The 19,682-nt window shown below is 44.1% G+C and overlaps 1 protein-coding gene across 5 annotated transcripts in view; it reads left to right on the top strand.

The window, feature by feature from the left end:
• Positions 1-19,682, top strand: part of TNS1 (tensin 1) — a 688,885-nt gene that overhangs the window by 654,408 nt on the left and 14,795 nt on the right. For all 5 annotated transcript variants that reach the window (XM_089683821.1, XM_089683822.1, XM_089683823.1 and 2 more), the window contains 3 exons: positions 8,120-8,297; positions 11,410-12,299; positions 13,058-13,144. In XM_089683821.1, coding sequence (XP_089539947.1) covers positions 8,120-8,297; positions 11,410-12,299; positions 13,058-13,144 — 1,155 coding nt within the window. The remainder of the gene's footprint in view (positions 1-8,119; positions 8,298-11,409; positions 12,300-13,057; positions 13,145-19,682) is intronic.

The raw sequence follows: 19,682 nt of genomic DNA, 5'->3' as shown, positions 1-19,682 counted from the left end.
CAATCCATATGTAAATAAACAATTCATGGGATAAAATACAGATCCATGGAGGAGAATTCCAATCAATGGGGGTACAAGAAATTACCCGTTGATCTGCCAGAAATGTACTCAGCTCCTAAGTCCTGTTGTGGGCTGGCAACATACAGAGTTTTTGTGGACTGTGTGGTATCAGCCCTGCCCATTTGTCTTTTTGGTAAACTATTAAAAACCCTTTTATTCCACATATTTACATTATAGACCATCCTTTCTCAATTTTTGTGACATGGAGAAACCCTTGAATGAATTTTCTGGTTTCAATGAAACCCCTGCTATTAATTACTATATCAACAGCTCTAGTATGATGGTCAGTGGGAAGAATCCCTTCCTTACAGATAGCTAAAAAGATCAATGGTGTAAGTGGCTTCGTATCTGATTGTTCATTGCTCAAGGAACCCCCAGCAACGTCTGGAGAAGCTCTAGTTGAGAAAGTTTGACATAGACACTAATTCTGCAGTCCAAGATAAGAACAAGGAGGCCCAATTAGGTTCCTTGAGATAACACGGGAAATTTGCATAGAAACAGAACAGCTCTGCATTTCTGGCAGGATCAACTGGTAATTTTGTACTTCTTGAACCAATATATCAAAACACTTCAAATGGTATATTTAACAAGAAGCAAATAATAAATGTTCCTTATTAGGTTTTCCTAGACACCAAAATGGCAGTTGTGCCCAGTATGTTATTGTTTGGTCAGGAGGGGTTGTAGCTTTCCTGAAGTTGAACTGAGATTATTTTATGGGGTCAGTTTAGGTGAAAACAGATGTTAGGAGTTCCTCCGAACGAGACAACACGTGACTCGGGACCGCACAGGTGCCATGCTTTGTACAATCCATTGGAGACTGCCAAGTTTCCCATTTTACATCATCTACTTGAACCTGACCCTATTCTCGCACTTCAATCCAAGTTGAATGTTTGACCTCTGTGACAGCTGCACCACACAAAAGACAGACGTTCTCGCTACGTCACCCAGCTGACATGGCCCTTTTGTAGCGGCTGAATCCTGTCCGTGAATTTCCTCAATTGTGTTTGTAGGCAAATACATCAGCTGATTAGGGGATGGTGTCACAAGTGCCAGAAAGACTGGGCTATGTTGGAATGTTCAGCTTTCTGCAAGAAAAGGAGGCTCTCTACTCCCACGATCTCTCTCAGAGGACGAAACAAAGGGACTGGGCGACTCATTCTCACCCATCTTGTAGGATGTATGGATTAGTGAATGAATGTGGCGGGTTAATCTTACAATTACTAGACTTAGAATACTTAACAAAGTATAACTTCACTGTGCAGCAGATTAAAATCCTGAAAAAAAATGGGAAAAGTTGTTAGGAGGCCATCTCAGGCTAAAGTGTACATGACAACAGATGTGTCCTGTTATTACTTTTGTAAGTTTTCAAAGGATTTTGTGATTACTCTGCATTTAAGTACTTTTGAACAGAACGTATATCTGACGATTGTGTGCAATAGAGACATGGACGCTGTACGTGACAGCCATTTTGTCTCTCCTTTCCTCCCTCCTCCCTCTACAAATGGAATTTGTAGCTGGAAGTTGTAATAAAACTTCAAAAGAGCCTCTTATCTTAAATAAAACACAAATAGAGACTCAGCTACAGAGCTGTTGTAAACTGCTAATTAGTCTGGTGCAGGAGGTCTGCTTTGAAAACCACTTTTCTCTGCCTGATCATAAAACAATAACTCAGTCAGCCATGACCTGTTAGGCCACTAGGGCTCTAGGATGCAGAGCATGCCATAAAACATCCATTCCACATGTAACCATTTCACATACAATTCATAAAGTTCAGCAGGAACTGGGCACATTAATATTAAGTATATTTTTGGATAGATCATTTTTATGCGAGTCCAACAAGATCATACAAGACTATATTAGCACAAAGGAGAGAGAAGAAAGCAGTATCTTCCCTCCTGGGTGACAAGGGTACGCTGTGTTTGGTATCCCTGGGTTTCAACTATAATTCTGCATATTAATCTGCCAGTTGCTAGAATACCACTTGCACATACTAGAGGTTATTAATATTAGTATGAAACGTCCGTTGGGACTTGGTCATTAACTTGGGGGCCACCTAGCACCCATGGTTGGTCAGTTGTTCTGAGGCGTCACCCCTTTAATATCATAGAAAAGGACTGATAGTCCCGGGGAAAGGGAGCTCTTGTTTAACATCAATCAAGAAACATCTAATGGACTTGATGCTGAGGACCACTGCTTCAACACGTAAAGCAAGGTCCCACTCTGCAGTTGTTGGCAGAGGACAGACATTCCTATCACTTGTGGCTGCCAAAGACAACTGTTTAACTTTATTTAATAATCCCCACACCCCCTAAATGTAGCCTGCCTGGTTACATAGTTACCTTCCTCCCCTTTCCAGTGATCTTTGCTCCACTCTTCTGGGAAGGCTTTCCACCAGATTTTGAATTGTGTCTGTGGGAAATAGTATCTCTGCAGCCAAAAGAGTATTTGTGAGGTCAGGTACTGGTGTTGGATGAGTAGACCTGTCTCACAACCTGTGCTCCAGTTCATCTGGTGCCAGGGCTTCGAAGGCTATGCGAGCTCCTCCACTCAAGCTCATCAAACTATATCTTTTTGGAGATGCTGGTTGAGAATACCTGGCTCATTCCAGTTCATCCCAAATGTGGTCAGTAAGGTCGAGATCAGGGCTTTGATGAGTTTGGGTGAAGGAATTCAAATGGAGATGTTGGTTTAGAAGACCCGGCTCCTTCCATTTCATCCAGAAGGTGTTCAGTAGGGTTGAGGTCAGGGTTCGGTGGAGGACACGCAAGTTCCACCAGACCAAACTCATCAAACCATGTCTTTATGGAGCTGGCTTTGTGCATATTGGCACAGTCATGCTGCAACAGAAAAGAGCTTTCTCCGAACTGTTACCACAAAGATGGAAGAGAAAAACTGTCTAAAATGTTTTTTGCATGTTGTAGGATTAGCTGTACCCTTCACTGGGAACACCTGAACTCAAACTTTTGGAAGAATAGCTACATAATTGTGGACATATAGTAGCTGTGATGGTCAGATGTCCTGAAATGTTCAGCCATGTAATAAATGCTCAGTCATACATCGAAACATTTCATCCAGACTAATCAAACTTTATTTTACGTGTTCTGATTCCAGAAACATTTATAATGTCCGCCATTCATTTTATTATAAATTATTTTATATAAATGTGTAGCATTAATATATAGTGATCTGTGAAGAGCTGGGTGCCACCAGCCAGTGTTGGGAGATGGAGGAGGAAAGGGTGTAAAGGGCACAGGGATGAAAGTAGGGCACAGAGAAAGAGAGACCCATTGAGGCATGAATAGGACTAACTTGTGTATAAAAGGAGAATTAACTATTCATGGCACACTCTGCGGATTCCTGGTCTCGTCTTTTGTCCCTGTGAGAAAGTACTTGTGAGAGAGGTGGAAATCAATTAATCTGTTGTTCATTCTTTGGGAAATGTCACGGCAGACGGTGACAAGCCCAACACTGCCATGGCCAGCTTAAAATACGGGCAATTAATAATTACGTTGGGGCTTATTTAGTACATCTGAAAGATTTAATGATGTAGTCACAACTTTGTAACGTGATTTTCGGCTATGACTGCACATTACTTGTTTGATTTATTAGTGTGTAGAGTAGGAAGGGTTTTATACCCTAGCAGGGTTTTTGTGCTGCTTGGGAGATTTCCTTTCGCTTCCTATCCTAATGAGAGCAGGTGAGAGGAAACTCTACAAAATGAGGGAGAATCTACTTGTAAATAGTTGTTACAGGAACAAGTGTCACTGTTGGAAAAATTCTCCTCTATTTCTGTTTCGGAGAAAATAATCAAATTTGAATTTCCCATTGCTTCCTGTCCTGTTGACAGGGCAAATAGTGAATCTCCCTGGAGGGGTCTGTATATACTAAAATGCTGCCCACACTCGGAGAAATAGAAACAAAGGGTACCTTTGGAGACACAGGGGCGCACAGGGTACACTTGGATACATAAGGGTGCACTGCACAAACAGGAGCACATAGAGCACTTAAAGAAACAGGGGACAAAAGCTACATTTGGAGACACAGGGGCACATAGGGTACACTTGGAGATGCAGGTGGCACTGGCGACATACGGGCAATGGCACATTTGAAGGATACAGGGGCACACATGGTACATTTGGAGACACAGGGGCACATAGGGTACACTTGGAGATGCAGGGGGCACTGGCGACATACGGGCAACAGTACATTTGAAGGATACAGGGGCACACATGGTACATTTGGAGACACAGTGGGCACATAGGGTACACTTGGAGATACAGGGGGCACTGGCGACATACGGGCAACAGTACATTTGAAGGATACAGGGGCACACATGGTACATTTGGAGACACAGGGGCACATAGGGTACACTTGGAGATGCAGGGGGCACCGGAGACACATGGGCACACAGGATAGATTTGGAGACACATGGGCATATATTATACACTTGGAGATGCAGGGGGCACTGGAGACACAAGGGCACACAGGGTACATTTAGAGACACGGGCACACATGGTACATTTGGAGACACGGGGACACATTTGGAGACATGGATCAAACAGGGCACCCTGGAGACACCAGGGCACTCTGGGAACCCTTGGAGAACCAGGGCACCCTGGAGACACGTGGGGGCACTGCAGACCCAGGAGCACATAGGGCACTTAAAGACACAGGTGCACACATGCTATATTTGGAGACACAGGGGTACACAGGGTACACCTGGAAGTGCAGGGGGGCACTGGTGACAGGGACACACAGGTTTCATTTTCAGACACAGTAGCACATAGGGTACATTTGAATATATGGGGCACATGTGGTACATATGGAGGCACAGGGACACGTTTGGAGACAAGGGTCACACAGGGCGCACTGGAGACACCAAGGCACACTAGGAACCCTTGGTGAACCAGGGCACACTGCAGACACAGGAGCATATAGGGCACTTAAAGACACAAGCTTTATTTGGAGACACGGGGGTACAGAGGGTACACCTGGAAGTGCAGGGGGCACTGGCGAAATAGGGGCACATAGGATACATTTGAAGATACGGGGCACATGTGGTACATATGGAGACACAGGGACACGTTTGGAGACATGGGTCACACAGGGCACACTGAAGACACCAGGGCACACAGGGTATATTTTGAGACACAGGTACACATAGGGCACTTGGAGCCACAGGGGTACACAGGGTAAATGTGATGACACAGGGCCACACTTAGATACATGGAGTGCACAGGACGCACTGAAGACAAGGGCCCATAGAGCACTTGGAGACACGGGCACACAGTGTACATTTGTAGACACAGGGTACATTTGGATTTGCAAGGGCATAAAGGGTGTTCTTGGAAATACAGGGCCCCCCTGGGGTACATTTTGCTGTCACAAGGGTGCACAGTGTGTACTAAAGACACGGGTATACTTGACACAGGAACAATGAGGCACAATGGTGTCAGTGGCACGGTGAACACTGGTAGCTGAGAAGGCAAAAAAGACACCGAAGACTGGAGGCTGGCATAAAGCACAAAGGTGCGATTACTGCCGCAGGAGGTTAGACTTGGGTGTAGCAATGCGTTTCTCAAATGCTGAACCAAGCGTCACCTTTTAATATTAACCGGCTCCAATTAGGAGAGCTGTCTCCAGATTGACTGCGGCTACGCCTGTGTTCCGGTACCCAGCCCTGGATCCCAGAAGTGAGTTTTACAGACAACAATTAAACCTGACAGAGGTGCTAACCCTTCCACACTATATCCAAAACATTTCCGCTAGAAATACACTTTCCGTCAATCCCATGTGTTACCGTGGATGCATTGGCTGGCCTCTGCCCAGGGAAGTCTTTCTGCATTGAGGGCACTTACTTCTGTTTAACGATGTTGTTGCTTATTAATAAAACAATATTCTGGTAACAAATAATGTGGTTTTAGAATGTGAAATCAAAGGGATTTGCAATTGCTGAAGTCCGTTTATAAAGATTAGTAAAATGATTAATTTTTTCATTTTGTGGAATGTCACTGTCCACATCTGTCACCTTCTCCACATTTACAAGTCAATCATTTGACTTGTTTCCCAGCAAGCATTGCTGATCGGAGAGCTATTTTTTGTCCCGGAGGTGCGAAAAAACAAAAACCCGTAAGTGGACAAAAAACGTGCAATACACAAAAAAGTGCAGTTAGGAGTGTGCTTTAGTCCACCCCCCGAAGGGGTAGGACGTCTACCCTGATCCTCCGGGGCGCAAGGCAGGGACAAAGGTTTCCACATAGTCCACCTACCTAAAAGGCTTGGCCTTTCCTTGTAGCTAGCCGAAGCCGACCACCAACCACTAGGTTAGGGGGCTCTCCCGAAGAGAGACCCCCCAGGGACAGGGAAGGAAGGAACCTGATGGCCACACATCCTCCCCCTTGACTTCAGGGCAGCCCCGAGGACCCACACCCTCCATCCTAGGGAGAAAAAAAAACACACACAAAAGTGAAAGGTGAGAAAACAGTGGGAGAAAAATAAATAAATAAATGGCCGTGCAATTGTGCACTGGCTAGGCCCTGAGGCCCGTAGCAAAAAAAAATGGCCCTGGACTTGGCCAAAAGGCCTAGCCGTAAAAGGCGCAGTGCAGAAAAAGTGTTTGGAACAGTGACCACGTGCACTTTTCACACTTGAGATCCAACCCCCATGTGCTACTAAGAGCACCCCTGAGGCGACCACTCAGGGGGCACTGCTCCGCAGACTCTCTGCCTCCTCGGCCCCTGGCCAGACAAGGTAGATCCATTCAAATCAGGAGGAACTGGTCCCTTCCAGTTTTCCCAGGGGAATTACTCCCGGGCCCCAACAGCCTGTGGGCGCCTCGGTTTCTCTTCCAGCCGGTACTAGCCTTCGGAGCCCCCATCATACCAGCAGGGGTACTATACAGCCAGCCACCCTTGCCTAAAAGCAAGAATGATGGCGGAGCACCCCCACTGGACACTGATAAGAACAAATACTACACTTGATCTTAGCCAAAAGGCCAACAAGCTGATTGGAGAGCTATAGGCTGGAGGATATCCAACACCATCTAGCTCTTTCCTTCCCAACCTGACTGTCCCTGGCCCCGCCCCTGTCATTCACTGGATTTCAATTATGGAGGCTCAAGGTCAGGGGTGGACTGACAACTCATGGGGCCCCCGAGCAATAGGGGATTATGGGGCCCCTGTGTCCTTGCACAAACTCAAAAAAGCCTATGAAAAAGGGGCATCTCATGGGGCCCTCTACTGACCCCGGGCCCTCGGGTCAGTCCGCCCCTGCTCAAGATCACATGTAAGTGTTACCTAGGGTTGTCTGCATGAAAGTACAGCCTGTTTAGGAACACCCACTCCTCCAGACTGACAACCACCCATCCATGCATTTTGATATTTGCATAACTCTTCCTAAGTGTCAGCCCACTGCTTGTATCAAAGTTGAGTACTGTTGAGAGGAGTACTGAGGCAGGGTGCTGTGATATTTTCAGGAAGCTGTGTATAGCACCCTGCCAGCCCCTCCCGAAGCCATGATCTGCCTGTATTGCATAGAAAAGCACAGAGCACTAATGATGACATCACGGGGCTGAAAAAAAAGGTATTAATTAAATATTGGCGTGCTGATAAGGAGGGAGAGAGTGGAGATGGGGAAGGAAACTTATAAACAGATTAAACTTCACCTTTAAGATTGAACCTGGGAGGGAAGGTGTGATGTAACAGGACTGTAGCATCAAGCACAACCATTGTCTTCATTTTGATAGGTTGCAAGGTGATGAAAATGCCTCCTGTTTGTGTGGATTGTACCATTTGGCTCAATGCACTTTTCATCGGGGAGTAACTTTAGTTATGCGTGTGCCACAAGGCCTATATAACATCTTTCATTTGGGCATATAATGCTGATCTGTCTGAACATAACAGTGGCCATTTTGGTTTTGCATGTTTGTCTGTTGCCTGCCTTGGGTGTTCCCATTTTCTGCAGATATCCATCTCTCATAGCAGCTTCTTCATCTACTCTCTCTGTTACTTGATGACTGTTCAGTTGATGTGCTAACCATTGCTCTTTTTTTTTTTTATAGAGCCCCGAAGTTATGTTGAGTCTGTTGCCCGTACAGCTGCAACTAGCAGTGGCGCTCCCCCATCTCCCACCGTACCACAGATATACAACATGGACACCCTGAGGAATGGAGGATACCCCAACAACTTTGCCTCTCATAGCCCCATTTCTACAAGCAGCCCAATACACAGCATTGATGGGTAAGACAGCAGTGAGAATCACCAAGCATTCCAGACCTGCGCTAGTGTCAATGGTTGTCTAGGGTGCTGACTCAAAACCCCTTCTTTGATTGCAATTTGAATATAGATGCATCCACACACCGGATATATCTTCCTTCTAAAGCCTGATGACCCTACCATGGATGACCATGGATGACCCTTTATTGAGTCATCCATGGTATGACTACTACCATCGTATCCCTTGCCCAAGGATCACCTTTCCTAGGAAATGTGGTCCTTGGGCAAGTGACACCATGGTAGCATCATTCCACTCATGGCTCAGTAAAGGGTCTGTAGAAGGAAGAGATATCTGTTGTGCAACTCGTATTCATCTAGGACAGCATTGTACTTTAACCACCTCCCGTCCGGCCCATGTATATAAACGGCCAGACGGTGGCAGTGCAGGGGCTGGTTGCCGTTTATAAACGGCCTCCCCGCCCCCTGTTTGTGTACGCTCCCTGAGAGCGCGCAGCACCGCGATCCGGTGCCCGCTGTGTCCTCCGGACGCAGTGGAGCACCGATCGTCGTACGGGACCTCTGTGCGAGGTCCCGATCATGTGCTCACTGATTGGCCAATCAGTGATCACATGCAGAGTAGTAAGCAAGATGTCACTTCTGACATCATTGCTTACTACGTGTGAAATCTGTGAATGATCACCGAGGTCACATTGTACAAGGCTATGCACAGCAGCCTCGTACCATGTGACAAGCCATGACCAATCACAGCTCACACAGTATTTCGCAATGGCTACAAGAATGCAGCCAGAGAGAAGGAGAAATGATCGCTTTTACAGCCTTTATCGGTGTAAAAGTAATCAGTGTAAAAAAAAAATCTTCATCACCCCCCACAAGTAGTACAGTGTCACCATGGTGACATTACTGCTAGGGTGATAGTATGTAAAAGAAAACCATAAATAATAATATAAAAAAAAAATAAAAATGTAAAAACATTTTTTTTAAATGATAATTTTTGGTTAAAAACTAATTTGGGTTTTTTTTTTTACTAAAAAGATAACTGAATAAATTTTGGCCAAGATTTATGATGAAATATTATTTATTTGCAAAATGTTATAAGAAAAACACCTTTTTCAAGATTTTTGGACTTTTTCATTTATATAGCAAAAAAAAAAAATATCCCAGTGGTGAATAAATACCACCAAAATAAAGCTTTATCGGTCTAAAAAAAAATGCTAAAAAATTCATATGGGTACAGGGTTGCATGACCGCGCAATTGTCATTCAAATTGTGATAGCACTGAAAGCTGAAAATTGGCCTGGACGGGTGAAAGTGTCCGGACTGGAAGGGGGGGAAAGTGTCCGGACTGGAAGGAGGTGAAAGTGTCTGGACTGGAAGGAGGTGAAAGTGTCCAGACTGGAAGGAGGTGAAAGTGTCCGGACTGGAAGGGGGTGAAAGTGTCCGGACTGTAAGGGGTGAAAGTGTCCGGACTGGAAGGAGGTGAAAGTGTCCGGACTGGAAGGGGGGTAAAAGTGTCCGGACTGGAAGGGGGGGAAGTGTCCGGACTGGAAGGGGGGGAAAGTGTCCGGACTGGAAGGGGGGGAAGTGTCCGGACTGTAAGGGGTGAAAGTGTCCGGACTGTAAGGGGTGAAAGTGTCCGGACTGTAAGGGGTGAAAGTGTCCGGACTGTAAGGGGGGAAAGTGTCCGGACTGTAAGGGGTGAAAGTGTCCGGACTGTAAGGGGGGGAAAGTGTCCGGACTGGAAGGGGGTGAAAGTGTCCGGACTGTAAGGGGTGAAAGTGTCCGGACTGGAAGGGGGTGAAAGTGTGCGGACTGTAAGGGGTGAAAGTGTCCGGACTGGAAAGGGGGTGAAAGTGTCTGGACTGGAAGGGGGTGAAAGTGTCCGGGCTGGAAGGGGGTGAAAGTGTCCGGACTGGAAGTGGGTGAAAGTGTCCGGACTGGAAGGGGGTGAAAGTGTCCGGACTGGAAGGGGTGAAAGTGTCCGGACTGGAAGGGGGGGGGGAAGTGTCCAGACTGGAAGGGGGGGGGAAAGTGTCCGGACTGGAAGGGGGGAAAGTGTCCAGACTGGAAGGGGGGGAAAGTGTCCAGACTGGAAGGGGGGGGAAAGTGTCCAGACTGGAAGGGGAGGAAAGTGTCATGGTCAGGGGTGGACTGACCATTTGGAAACTCGGGCACTGCCTGAGGGCCCGGGGTCAGTAGGGGGGCCCCATGAGATGCCCCTGGTACCTTTTTCATAGGCTTTTTTGAGTTTGTGCAAGGACACAGGGGCCCCATGAGTTGTCTGTCCGCCCCTGGTCATGGTTAAATGTTTGTCTGCCTGGAGAAAAATAATCTTCTTAAGAATTCTAATATCAGTTTGTGTCCAAATAGCATTTCCTTCTTTGATACGTGAGCTGCAGACATTCCTCCATTAATATTTAAACCTCAATTGCAAGCACCAGTGTGTGTTCTGCCAGATTCACTGTTGTCAAGGACAATTGATAGCTCTTCCAAATAAAAATGGCAGGTCAGTCTATTAGAGTAAAGGAAACCTGAGAGCATAACAAGCCCACCTCCATAGAAGCCATTGTCCCTTGCGCTGATAATGACCAACAAGTCTGAAACAGCTGTATAGAAGAATGGTAATCAAGTGTAATCTGCATGTCACAAATTGGAGCTAACACAGCGCTCATGACTCTTTCCTGCTCCCATGTGACAACGCTGATCCCTGATTGGCCAATCGACAAGCACCAGTGTTGTCAAATGGGAAGAAGGGGAATGAGTCACATGCTCCCCATGTTCAGAGGTATCAGGTATGTTTATTGCATTGGCAGCCAGTCATGTGTTAAAAATGTGAAAATCCCCAAGACTTGTAATGGCATTCGTTCCAACACGACTTCTCATTTATATGCATTCCATCAATACCCAAAGCTTAGTGACAGCCTTTTCAAGAAACAAAAGACCATTCAGAGAATAACTTTGCAGATCATTTTAAACATGCATTTCAAATATCCTTCTCTCATTCTTTTGCTTTTTCCTGCTATTTTTGTCCGTTATTTTAACTAGTGGTTCTTCTCAAAATGGCTACTCCTATGTGACAGGTGCTCTTTAGTTACTTTATACAATTTGTTTTCTGCAGAGCATCTGTTAGAAGCTGTCCATCAGCAGAGAGCAGTATCCGTCTGCCTACTCCCACCCAGCCGTCTGCGGATTCCAGTTTCAGGTCCACCAGCTTGTCTCAGGCATCTCCACAAAGCAGTTATCAGAACGCATCACCAACACCCAACATGGCGCCCTACGCGGGCACTCCTGTCAACTCATATGATGGATACCAGTTCAGTCCAAATAACGCCATCACACAGACAGATGGCTTCTCTAGTCCTCCAGTCAGCGCACTGTCCAGCCAAATTGTACATGGGAGCCCCCAGGCATTTCACAGAACAGTGGGCACAAATACACCTCCAAGCCCAGGATTAGGAAGAAGAGTCATCACCCCAGCCATGTCTAATGCCCCCCCAAGCCCAAGCTTGGGCAGACATCCCTTAGCCACACACAGCGTGGGAACTGTGCCACCAGGCAGTCCAAGCCTTGTCCGTCACCAAGCTGTAATGACGGGAAGTGCCCCAGTCACTCCAGGAAGCCCCAGCTTGGAGCGACATATCATTCATGGGTTCTCCACCCCTGAAGAGCGACGTCCTACATTGTCCAGGCAGAGCAGCGCTTCTGGATACCAGGCCCCATCCACCCCAAGTTTCCCAGTGTCGCCTGCATACTACCAAGGCATGAGCAGCCCTTCCTCCTCTTCCCCGGACTCCACCCTTTACCGCCAGGGAAGCCCTGTTCCTCAGCCCTCACTGCCTGAAAAACGGAGGATGTCTTCTGGCGACCGGTCCAACAGTTTGCCGAACTACTCCACCCTGAACGGAAAAGCTTCTTCACCCATGTCCAGTGGAATGTCCAGCCCTAGCGGTAGCAGCACAATGGCATTCACTCACACATTGCCAGACTTCTCCAAATTCTCCATGCCAGGTATGAGAGTGTTACACCAATAAGCAGGAAGCACATCTTCTACACAGTATGTATTGTGACCTTTAATACTGTATTCATGAGCCAAATGAGCTCTACTCCAGTCACAAAAAAAAATTGCCTTTACTGTGGGGGCCCAGCATGTACGGAAGGGTCCGTGGTAATGTGTGCATGAAGATCTACAACTGTACACCTTCTCTGAATGGGTTGTTACCATCACCAATGGTCATAGTTGAGGGTGATCATTAAGGTTTGACAGTGATCACAGTAAAATTCTGTTTCCCTCTGTCAAGGGGCAGACATGGGAAAAATAACCCATCCCCTCCACCACCCCTACTGACCACTCTGATCATGCATGAGGATAAAAAAAAAAATAGAAATGTGTGAAGAATATTTTTACTAAGGAAATTGAATGTAGATAGATTGACTAAAGAAACCAAAAAGGTGGTCCACGGTCCATTCAGTTCTCCCATTTCCTTTTATTTTAATATTGTTTTATTCATTTAATATTTTGTTTTCATTTTTATTAAACTTTTTGTTTGGACAAAATCCAATTTTTATCCCCAGCAAATTCAGATTCTCTTACTGTTGATTGGCTTGCTACCACTGCTGGAATTTGCTTCCAGCATCCGCTATTATTCTGAAAAAATAATACTTTAAAAATGTAGTTGTAAACTTTCCTCCTGCTAGTTTATTGTCTAGTTGTTGGTCATTTGTCTCAAATCCACCTACGAGTATTCACGTGGGTTTTTGTTTTCCAGACAGCAGCCCGGAAACACGAGCGAATGTCAAGTTTGTGCAGGACACGTCGAAGTATTGGTACAAGCCTGACATTTCCCGAGACCAGGGTGAGTTTTCTTACCCAGAACATTTACTTTTTTTTATTATTATTATTATGTGTACACTAGTGAGTTTCATATCAATGAAAAAAAAAAGTGGTATCCCATATTATCTAAAATTTAACCACCTCCCGTCCGGCCGTTGTATATAAACGGCCGGATGGTGGCAGTGCAGGTTCGGGTGGCCATTTATAAATGGCCTCTCCGCCTCCTGCCTGTGCGTGCTCCCTGGGAGCTTGCAGCACCGCGATCCGGTGCCCGCTGTGTCCTCCGGACACAGTGGAACACCGATCGTCGTACGGGACCTCTGTGCGGGGTCCCGATCATGTGATCACTGATTGCCCAATCAGTGATCACATGCAGAGTAGTAAGCAACATGTAACTTCTGACATCATTGCTTACTACATGTGAAATCTGTGAATGATCACAGAGGTCACATGGTACAAGGCTATTCACAACAGCCTTGTACCATGTGACAAGCTGTGACCAATCACAGCTCACACAGTAGTTCTCAATAGCTGCAATAATGCAGCCAGAGAGAAGGAGAAATGATTGCTTTAACAGTCTTTATAGGTGTAAAAGCAATCAGTGTAAAAAAAAAAAAAAACTTCATCACCACCCACAAGTAGTACAGTGTCACCATGGTGACATTGTACTGCTAGGGTGACAGTATGTTAAAAAAGAAAAAAAATAATAATATATATATATAGTCAGGTCCATAAATATTGGGACATCGACACAATTCTAACATTTTTGGATCTATACATCACCACAATGGATTTGAAATGAAACGAACAAGATGTAATTTTACTGCAGACTGTCAGCTTTAATTTGAGGATATTTACATCCAAATCAGGTGAACGGTGTAGGAATTACAACAGTTTGCATATGTGCCTCCCACTTTTTAAGGGACCAAAAGTAATGGGACAATTGGCTTCTCAGCTGTTCCATGGCCAGGTGTGTGTTATTCCCTCATTATCCCAATTACAATGAGCAGATAAAAGGTCCAGAGTTCATTTCAAGTGTGCTATTTGCATTTGGAATCTGTTGCTGTCAACTCTCAAGATGAGATCCAAAGTGCTGTCACCATCAGTGAAGCAAGCCATCATTAGGCTGAAAAAACAAAACAAACCCATCAGAGAGATAGCAAAAACATTAGGCGTGGCCAAAACAACTGTTTGGAACATTCTTAAAAAGAAGGAACGCATCGGTGAGCTCAGCAACACCAAAAGACCCGGAAGACCACGGAAAACAACTGTGGTGGATGACCGAAGAATTCTTTCCCTGATGAAGAAAACACCCTTCACAACAGTTGGCCAGATCAAGAACACTCTCCAGGAGGTAGGTGTATGTGTGTCAAAGTCACCAATCAAGAGAAGACTTCACCAGAGTGAATACAGAGGGTTCACCACAAGATGGAAACCATTGGTGAGCCTCAAAAACAGGAAGGCCAGATTAGAGTTTGCCAAACGACATCTAAAAAAGCCTTCACAGTTCTGGAACAACATCCTATGGACAGATGAGACCAACATCAACTTGTACCAGAGTGAAGGGAAGAGAAGAGTATGGAGAAGGAACTGCTCATGATCCTAAGTATACCACCTCATCAGTGAAGCATGGTGGTGGTAGTGTCATGGCGTGGGCATGTATGGCTGCCAATGGAACTGGTTCTCTTGTATTTATTGATGATGTGACTGCTGACAAAAGCAGCAGGATGAATTCTGAAGTGTTTCGGGAATATTATCTGCTCATATTCAGCCAAATGCTTCACAACTCATTGGACGCTTCACAGTGCAGATGGACAATGACCCAAAGCAGACTGCAAAAGCAACCAAAGAGTTTTTTAAGGGAAAGAAGTGGAATGTTCTGCAATGGCCAAGTCAATCACCTGACCTGAATCCGATTGAGCATTTCACTTGCTGAAGAAAAAACTGAAGGGAAAATGCCCCAAGAACAAGCAGGAACTGAAGACAGTTGCAGTAGAGGCCTGGCAGAGCATCACCAGGGATGAAACCCAGCGTCTGGTGATGTCTATGCGTTCCAGACTTCAGGCTGTAATTGACTGCAAAGGATTTGCAACCAAGTATTAAAAAGTGAAAGTTTGATTTATGATTATTATTCTGTCCCATTACTTTTGGTCCCTTAAGAAGTGGGAGGCACATATGCAAAGTGTTGTAATTCCAACACTGTTCACCTGATTTGGATGTAAATACCCTCAAATTAAAGCTGACAGTCTGCAGTTAAAGCACATCTTGTTCGTTTCATTTCAAATCCATTGTGGTGGTGTATAGAGCCAAAAATGTTAGAATTGTGTCGATGTCCCAATATGTATGGACCTGACTGTATATATCTAAAAATAATAATATAAAAAAATAAAATAAAAATGTAATTATAATTTTTGGTTATAAACTAATTTGGGTTATTTTTATTTTTACTAAAAAGATAACAGAATAAATTGTAGCCAAGATTTATGATGAAATATAATTTATTTGCAAAATTTTATAAGAAAAACACTTTTTTTCAACATTTGTGGACTTTTTCATTTACATAGCAGAAAAAAATAAAAATCCCAGCGGTGAATAAATACCACGAAAAATAAAGCTTTATCGGTCTCAAAAAAATGCAAAAAAGTTCATATGGGTACAGTGTTGCATGACTGCGCAATTGGCATTCAAAGTGTGATAGCACTGAAAGCTGGAAATTGGCCTGGACAGGAAGGGGGTAAAAGTGTCCGGACTGGAAGGGGTTAAGTACAAAGCTTTGTGAATAATAACGAAAATGTTATTTAAAGCAAAGAACCTCTCTAAAGGAATTATACATTTGTTGGCCGTGTTTAATGGTGTTTAAAGATAAAGTAACAGCAGTCCACCGTCAACAATACAGTGACCTATTTTGGGTAGGCATCCTCTGTTAATACAAAATGCATTGAGATTGAAAACAGGTATTGATAAATTGTAGAAAGAACAAATGCCTGATATCCCTTTAGCTATGCTTTTTCCCAGCATATCTCTGATAGCCAATGTTGATCTATAGAGGTTTACAGTGTCAAATGTGTTTTATTTGCCTAAATACTTTAAAAAAGATGGGGATCCCTTAGGTTTGTCTAAACAAAACTTTTACTGAATCTTTAAAATATGGAAGGTCCCCAAAAAGCAGAGGAAGAAAAGGGATAAAAAGCAACGTGAATTTATATAAAAAGAAATTGCAGAGATTTTAGACCAAGTACTCATATCTGTGATGTTGCCCATACAGGGATTAACCACTTCATGTCCGGACACTTTTACCCCTTTCCTGACCAGGGCAATTTTCAGCTTTCAGCGCTATCACACTTTGGCAATTGCGCGGTCATGCAACACTGTACCCAAATGAATTTTTTACCATTTTTTTGAGACAGATAAAGCTTTATTTTGGTGGTATTTATTTACCGCTGGGATTTTTATTTTTTTTGCTATGTAAATGAAAAAGTCCAAACATTTTGAAAAAAAAGTGTTTTTTTAATAAGATTTTGCAAATAAATAATATTTCATCATAAATCTTAGCCAAAATTTATTCTGTTATCTTTTGAGTAAAAAAAAAAAATCCAAATTAGTTTATAACCAAAAATTATAATTTTTAAACTTTTTTTACATTTTTATTTATTTATTTATTTTTTTCATACTGTCACCATAGCAGTACAGTGTCACCATGGTGACACTGTACTACTTGTGGGGGGTGATGAAGATTTTTTTGTTTTACACTGATTGCTTTTACAGCCATATAGGATGTAAAAGCAATCATTTCTCTTTCTCTCTGTCTGCATTCTTGCACTCATTGAGAAGTACTGAGTGAGCTGTGATTGGTCACAGCTTGTCACATGGTACAAGGCTGTTGTGAATAGCCTTGTACCATGTGACCTCTGTGATCATTCACAGATTTCACACGTAGTAAGCAATGATGTCACAAGTGACATCTTGCTTACTACTTTGCATGTGATCACTGATTGGCCAATCAGTGATCACATGATCGGGACCTCGTACAGAGGTCCCGTCCGACGATCAGTGTTTCACTGTGTCCGGAGGACACAGCAGGCACCGGATCGCGGTGCTGCGCGCTCCCAGGGAGCGCGCACAAGCAGGGTGCAGGGAGGCCGTTTATAAACGGCCACCCGACCCTGCAGTGCCACCGCCCGGCCGTTTATATGCAACGGCCGGTCGGGAAGTGGTTAAGCAACCTAGGTAGAGAGCTTTTGAAGAATTTTGCTGCCTCTTTGCAGAGCGTAGTTGAACTCAACGATCGATTGTCAAAAGCAAACAAAATTTTGAAGGACCTTTGCACTTTCAATAAGTTTTTTTTTTTATTAAATCTTTTATTGGATTTTCTTATTTAAAAACAAAAAACAAATACATTACAAAACCATCATAAATTCTAGTTACATCATAAACATTCCCTTAATCCCCATCTCTCCCCCAAACCCCCCCCCCCCCCACTAAAATTACCCTGTTCAATTTCATCATTATCCTCTCCCCTCCTATTGATCTAATCCTGTATCTAGATCTCTTTAAATTCTCCTGTTCTACTACCGGATGACCTTTCATTTTTAAGTATTTTTCTGATGTTTTAAACTCATTCCATGTACCCCAAATCTTTCAGAATTTTTCCATTTCATCTTTCTCCATGAAACAAAGTTCCTCCATCCTGTTAATATATTCTATTCTGTTTATCCAATCCCTCATTGTTCGTGGATCCTGGGCTTTCCAAAACGTAGGGATTAAACCCTTAGCTGCACTAATCAGATGGTATACTAAACTGTTTTTATAATGTTTTACTGACATCTCTGTTTTAAAGAAAAGACACACCCACGGGTCCTTCTGTATAGGTGTCCCCCAAATCTCCTGTATATGATGTATTATCTCCTGCCAAAATAACTGAAGTTTGGCCATTCCCACCATATACAGTTGCAAGAAAAATTATGTGAACCCCTTGGGATTACGTGGAGTTTTGCATGAATTGGGCATAAAATGTGCTCTGAACATCATCTAAGTCACAATAGAAGAACACAGTCTGCTGAACATAATACTACACAAACATTAGATGTTGCCATGGTTTAATTGCACATAACATGTAAACATTCACAGTGCAGGGAGGAAAAAGTATGTGAGGCCCTAGCTTAATGACTTCTCCCAGAGCTAATTGGAGCCAGGAGTGAGCCAACCTTGCCTCCAATCAGTGTGATGATATTGGATGTGTTGCTGACAGCTGTCCTGCCCTTAAAAAACACACACCTGTTTTGGGTTTACTGGTTTCAAGAAGCACTGTCTGATGTGAACCATGCCTTGCAGAAAAGAGCTCTCAGAAGACCTACGATCAAGAATTGTTGACTTGCATGAAGCTGGAAAGGGTTACAAAAGTATCTCCAAAAGCCTTGATGTTCATGTGTCCACAGTAAGACAGACTGTCTACAAATGGAGAAAGTTTAGCACTGTTGCTACTCTCCCTAGGCGTGGTCATCCTGTAAAAATGACTGCAAGAGCACAGCGCAGAATGCTGCATGAGGTAAAGAAGAATCCCAGAGTGTCAGCTAAAGACCTACAGAAATCTCTGGCACATGCTAACATTTTTGTTGACACATCTACAATAAGGAAAACATTAAACAAGAATGGAGTACATGGGAGGACACCACGGAGGAAGCCATTGCTGTCCAAAAAGAAGATTGCAGCACGTTTGAAGTTTGCAAAAGAGCACCTGGATGTTCCACAGCACTACTGGCAAAATATACTGTGGACAGATGAAACCAAGATTGAGTTGTTTGGGAAGAACCCACAACACTATGTGTGGAGAAAAAAAGGCACAGCACACCAACAACAAAACCTCATCCCCACTGTGAAACATGGCGGAGGGAGCATCATGGTTTGGGGCTGCTTTGCTGCCTCAGGGCCTGGACGGATTGTTGTCATTGATGGGAAAATGAATTCCAGAGTTTATCAAGATATTTTGCAGGAAAACGTACAACCATCTGTCCGCCAACTGAAGCTCCGCAGAGGATGGGTGATGCAACAGGACAATGGCCCAAAGCATACAAGTAATTTAACAAAACAATGGCTGCAACAGCACAGAATACGCCTTCTGGAGTGGCCCAGTCAGAGTCCTGACCTCAACCCGATTGAAATGCTGTGGCATGACCTTAAGAGAGCGATTCACACCAGACATCCCAAGAATATTGCTACACTGAAACAGTTTTGTGAAGAGGAGTGGGCCAAAATGACTCCAGATCGTTGTGCAGGTCTGATCTGCAACTACAGGAAACGTTTGGTTGCGGTTATTGCTGCCAAAGGAGGGTCAACCAGTTATTAAGTCCAAAGGTTCACATACTTTTTCCTCCCTGCACTGTGAATGTTTACATGTTATGTGCAATTAAACCATGGCAACATCTAATGTTTGTGTAGTATTATGTTCAGCAGACTGTGTTCTTCTATTGTTGTGACTTAGATGACGTTCAGAGCACATTTTATGCCCAATTCATGCAAAACTCCACGTAATCCCAAGGGGTTCACATACATTTTCTTGCAAC

Source organism: Staurois parvus, unplaced genomic scaffold, assembly GCF_062004578.1.
Source record: "Staurois parvus isolate SC_StPar_1 unplaced genomic scaffold, SC_StPar_1.0 ptg000323l, whole genome shotgun sequence".
Lineage (NCBI taxonomy): Eukaryota > Metazoa > Chordata > Amphibia > Anura > Ranidae > Staurois > Staurois parvus.
This window is presented reverse-complemented; position numbering and strand designations above follow the sequence as displayed.